This window comes from Trachurus japonicus, unplaced genomic scaffold (genome assembly GCF_045865225.1).
Source record: "Trachurus japonicus isolate A0001 unplaced genomic scaffold, Traja_1.0 AP030990.1".
NCBI lineage: Eukaryota > Metazoa > Chordata > Actinopteri > Carangiformes > Carangidae > Trachurus > Trachurus japonicus.
Genome location: NW_028221123.1, coordinates 1 through 4,741, shown reverse-complemented (window position 1 = coordinate 4,741; position 4,741 = coordinate 1). Strand labels below are relative to the sequence as shown.

The following is a 4,741-nucleotide window of genomic DNA, read 5'->3' as shown; positions in this document are numbered from 1 at the left end:
GGTATAGAGGTAGATGTTTGTGTTAAAGCTCCATACGGTATAAAGGTAGATGTTTGTGTTAAAGCTCCATACGGTATAAAGGTAGATGTTTGTGTTAAAGCTCCATACGGTATAAAGGTAGATGTTTGTATTAAAGCTCCATACAGGATAAAGGTAGATGTCCATGTGTAGTGTGATTATAAAGCAGCTCTAGGTTCTATATTAATACTGTGAAAGTATCAAAGCCTCAGTCCACAGAGAAATGCACACAGCCTGTATTCAGAAACTGAGCCTTTAAAAACCAGCCGTCAGGACTTCCTGTCACTTTGTGATGTCACAAACAAAGCCCCGCCCCAGGATTTGGTTTCTCTGAGCGTTTTATTCTGAAATCTGCTCTGTTTTGTATTGGATCCCTTAAGAAAACAGTCAGCCAATCAGAGCCTCCTCTCTTGTTATGATGTTTGTGTCTAATCAGTGTGTGTGTGTGTGTGTGTGTGTGTGTGTGTGTGTGTGTGTGTGTGTGCGTGTGTGCGTTAGGGAGTTCTCAGGCTGTGGATGAGCGGACTGTGACGCTGGGTTTCCATCAGTGGTTGGCGAGTGTCACTGAGAGGATCCACCAGATGATGCACTACCAGTTTGACGGTAAAGCTAAAGCTAAAACACATCCACATGTACAAATGTATATACTGTATGTGTGTGTTGATGTTGATATGTGCAAGAAGTTAAAGGTCGACACTAACACCTGTTGTTGTTGTTGTTGTTGTTTGTTGCCAGGGAAACCACAGCCTCTGATCTACCACATTCCTCAGGAGTTCTTCAACGCTTTGCAGCATCGCCTGTCGCTCGGGTCCAAGAAGAGGAGGCTGCCCAACTTCACCACAGGTCGGTCAACGGCCGTTTCTTCTCACATGTGTGTGTGTATCTGTGTGTTTTATTGGGGTCTGAACTCACTGGATTAAAAAAACAAAAACAACAACAATCATGGCTCCTGCTCTTCTTGTCCTCTCTGTGTCTCCGACAGCGTTTGTGAGAAACGACGGACTTCCCCTCGGCTCCTTCTCCAAGTACACCTGGCACATCACCAACATCATGCAGGTCAAACGCATCTTCGACACTCCAGAGGTAAAACAAAAAAAAAAACTGATTCAAAATCCTGTCGTTGTTACTTTATTTACTCTTTAGTAATTCTTTATTTAGAGGATAATTGAGAGGATTTCACCAGTTGCAGAAAACGAAGCCCTGCAGGTGCAGAAATAGAAGTTCTGGCCAAGAACACTTCAAGGGTAATTGCCGTTTTTTACAATCTGGACCTTATTTCTAGCATAAAATACGATAATTTACTCATCCAGATAACTTTGGTGTCATTACAAGTCGTTCCGACCAAATTAGCTCCAGCCGAGAGCCACGTATATCCGTATAATGAGTCTACAGGGCAGCGGGATGCAGCCTCTAAATAACACATTATCTGCCGCGAAACTCGTTCATTTCACCAATATGTTGTTATGATACGCTAGTGCTATTCCCCTCTGAGTCCGGGGTTAGCTGTTATCAACATCCGGGGTCTGTAGGTTGACCTACTGACCTCTGACCTGGATGATGTCATCTCTGAGCGCTGCCCGGCTTGTTGCTACCGCTAATGGTGCGGTTCGTTTCTGCGTGTTTCCGACTTGTCAGAACAAAATGAGGCCACAGGCTTCCTCTCTGCAACCTGGACTCACTAAAGCTCCGGCTAGTTGAGCTAAAAATGGACCCGAATGCCGAAGCAGAATGATTATTATCAGAATGAGCCGGGCAGCGGTCGGAGATGACATCATCCAGGTCAGAGGTCAGTAGGTCAACCTACAGACCCCGGATGTTGATAACAGCTAACCCCGGACTCAGAGGGGAATAGCACTAGCGTATCGTAACAAAATATTGGTGAAATGAACGAGTTTCGCGGCAGATAATGTGTTATTTAGAGGCTGCATTCTGCTGCCCTGTAGACTCCATTATACGGATTTATACCATGGTCTGGGTGAATCCTCGATTCTGATTGGCTGCTGGGTGTCCATTAAAAAGTGATAATGGACACCCATAAAGATGTTCCGGTAAAATAGCCTGATTACGTTCTAAATATTACTGCGCTGGCTCAAACGCTTGTTAGTAACCACGGCAACGGACACTCGGACCAAAACAACTTTTTTTCAGCGCATCACGGCACTGGAGTCTGTAAACACACCAGTAAGAAGTGCACTGGACCTCTGAAAAACTTTGTGTCACGTAACATTTGAGCCGTCACATCTCCTCCTTTCACTGATCAACTACCAGGCTGTGGCAGAGTCACTGGCTGTACGCCGCTGCGGTCACAGTGTCCCTCTTTTTTTTCTTTGATCGCCGACGAGAGTTATTAAATAGTCTGCTCAGCCGCTTATGTTAAAGACGAGTCGACGTATGATTTTAACGGTAAAAATAACATTAAATCATGACTGACTTATTTAATATGTATTTTTCTCGTAAGTGACCATGGTATAAGCGGGATAATGCCCTTCGAGGTGTCCGATTATCATAAATTAATGGACTTCGCGGAAGCAACCGTCCTCCGCTTCGCGTCGGACGGTTCACGCCTCCGCGTCGTCCATTAATTTATGATAATGGACACCTCGTCGGGCATTATCCCTTACATACGCGGCTCTCGGCTGGAGCTAATTTTGTCGGAACGACTTGTAATGACACCAAAGTTATCTGGTTGAGGAAATGATCATATTTTATGCTAGAAATAAAGTCCAGATTGTAAAAAACGGCAATTCCCCTTTAAATATAAAGTGTAAACCAGATGTTGCACATTGAGAATAAAGATACAGATGTGTATGTAAAGATAAAAATAAATGGTCTGTATCTGCTGCCACGTGATTGGCTGACTGGATGACTGCATGAATAAACAGGTAAACAGGTGTTTCTACCAGTAGAAAAGATCATCATTTATCTTCTTTCTCTCCAGCTTCCTCTCGAACTATCTCAGAGTTTTGTGAGAAACGTCGACGGCTCTTATTCCCGTTTCCGTTGCCCCGAGCCGCCGCCGGAGCCGGAGCTGCCGGACGGATTCAGGACGGAGCGACCTCAGGCCATACGACCCATGGAGCTGCGCACCTTCCTCAAAGCCGGTGAGTGGCAACCGACCGCTCTCATTCTGCAGTGCAAGGTTATTATAGTTTTTATTTTTTTATTTCAAAGTTTTTCTTTTTGTTTAGTTTTTCAGTTTAGTTTTCGTTAGTTCAACAAGTTTTAGTTTGGTTTCTATTTAGTTTTGGTCTTAGTTTTAGTTTAAATTTGTTGGATTTTTACCTTTTAGTTGCCTCAAATGTTCTCATCACCAAACATTTACTTTAGTCTATCTGGAAATAGTCCCATTTTTCTTCCTGCAACTTGAGCCATTTCTACAAAAATGAAAACTTTGCTAATTTTATTTGCAATTCAGTTTCATTCAGTTTTTTTAAAAATTAGTTTTACATTGTTACAAATTGCACAATAACTTCTCTGTATTGTGTATCTGTCTATCTTTATTGTATTCTTATTTATTCTATTGTATATAAATCCTGACAATTTGCTCATTGCCATAATCCCTATAGTTTTAGGAGTAGGTTTGTTACATTTAATCGGTGCAAGCTGTTTTTAGAACGGCGGAGCAGAGCTGTGAGCTGCTCAGAGCTACGCTACGGAGGCTCATGGGATTTCTTGGTTTCCCTCATCAAACTCATCAAATACACAATCCAACAACTCCAAAACGCTCTGGTGGACAAGTTGTGACCTGCACATTCACCACGCTATGAGATAATAACAGAACGTTACCAAACAGAGTTGTTCTCGAGGCAAATGCAGAGACAGGAACGCGCATCAGCGGTTTTATACCAAGGGGGCAGTTGTCGGTCTGAGAAGTGAAGCTCACTTCCGCGTTCAAAAAACTGCAATCCACATGTTTTAAATGTGTATCTGTGGAAATTATCATTTTATGAAATTTTGTCACTAGAAATTTCCAGTGCCCGTGCCCAAAAGGCAAAGGTAGAAGCTATACATAACCTAGAAGCAGCAGCTGAGAATGTCAAAGCGTTGTTTTGATGGGCTTGCGTGTTTTTCTTTTTTTGTTTGTTTTGTTTTTCTCTGTTTCATGAATATGTCTGCTATGTACTGTTGATAATTATTGATAACTATTTATTTATTTTCGTTTGTTTGTTGTTTTTGTTTTTCCCTGTAATCACTCTAACCTAATGTTACCCCCGGGACCTGGGACAAGGGTGGGGTCAAGGGGAATGGATAAATGGAAATGTAATGAAATAAAACAAAATAAAAAATTGATCACAAAAAAAAAAAACTGCAATCCCCTCGGCTTCCTCTGGGGGCTGGTGTCAGAAGGGAGCATTTCTCCATAGACCCCCATGTTAAAATCGCCGACTTTACATCCTCAATAAACATGATCAAAGCCTGGTGTCAGAACGTTTTTTGGTCTCAATCGATAGTTTCTACCCCCGCACACACTCTGAGGGGGGTGAATTTTTTTTTTACTCTACCGTTTTACTGTTATTTGGTTAAAACTCTGGCCAATTAGGGCGCGGAAACGTTGAGTGACAAGTCCGAAACGGTCCGGGGACAGGCTGCTTGGAGGCCAGTGGGCGGGTTCTCGGCCGGCCAATCCAACATGGCGCTGTTCAGGCCGCCATGTTTGAGTCACAAAAACGACTCCCCAAAACCAATGGGTGACGTCACGGGTGCTACGTCCATATTTTTTACA

The 4,741-nt window shown here is 43.0% G+C and overlaps 1 protein-coding gene across 1 annotated transcript; it reads left to right on the top strand.

Annotated features, from left to right (window-relative positions):
- Positions 1 to 497: 497 nt before the first annotated feature.
- LOC146959865 (uncharacterized protein C2orf42 homolog) lies at positions 498 to 3,157 on the top strand (the record flags this gene model as incomplete). The annotated part of the gene is made up of 4 exons (XM_085772830.1): positions 498 to 621; positions 754 to 861; positions 1,001 to 1,101; positions 2,957 to 3,157. Coding segments are annotated over exons 1-4 (432 nt in total), but the record flags the coding sequence as incomplete, so codon positions are not given.
- Positions 3,158 to 4,741: the final 1,584 nt, after the last annotated feature.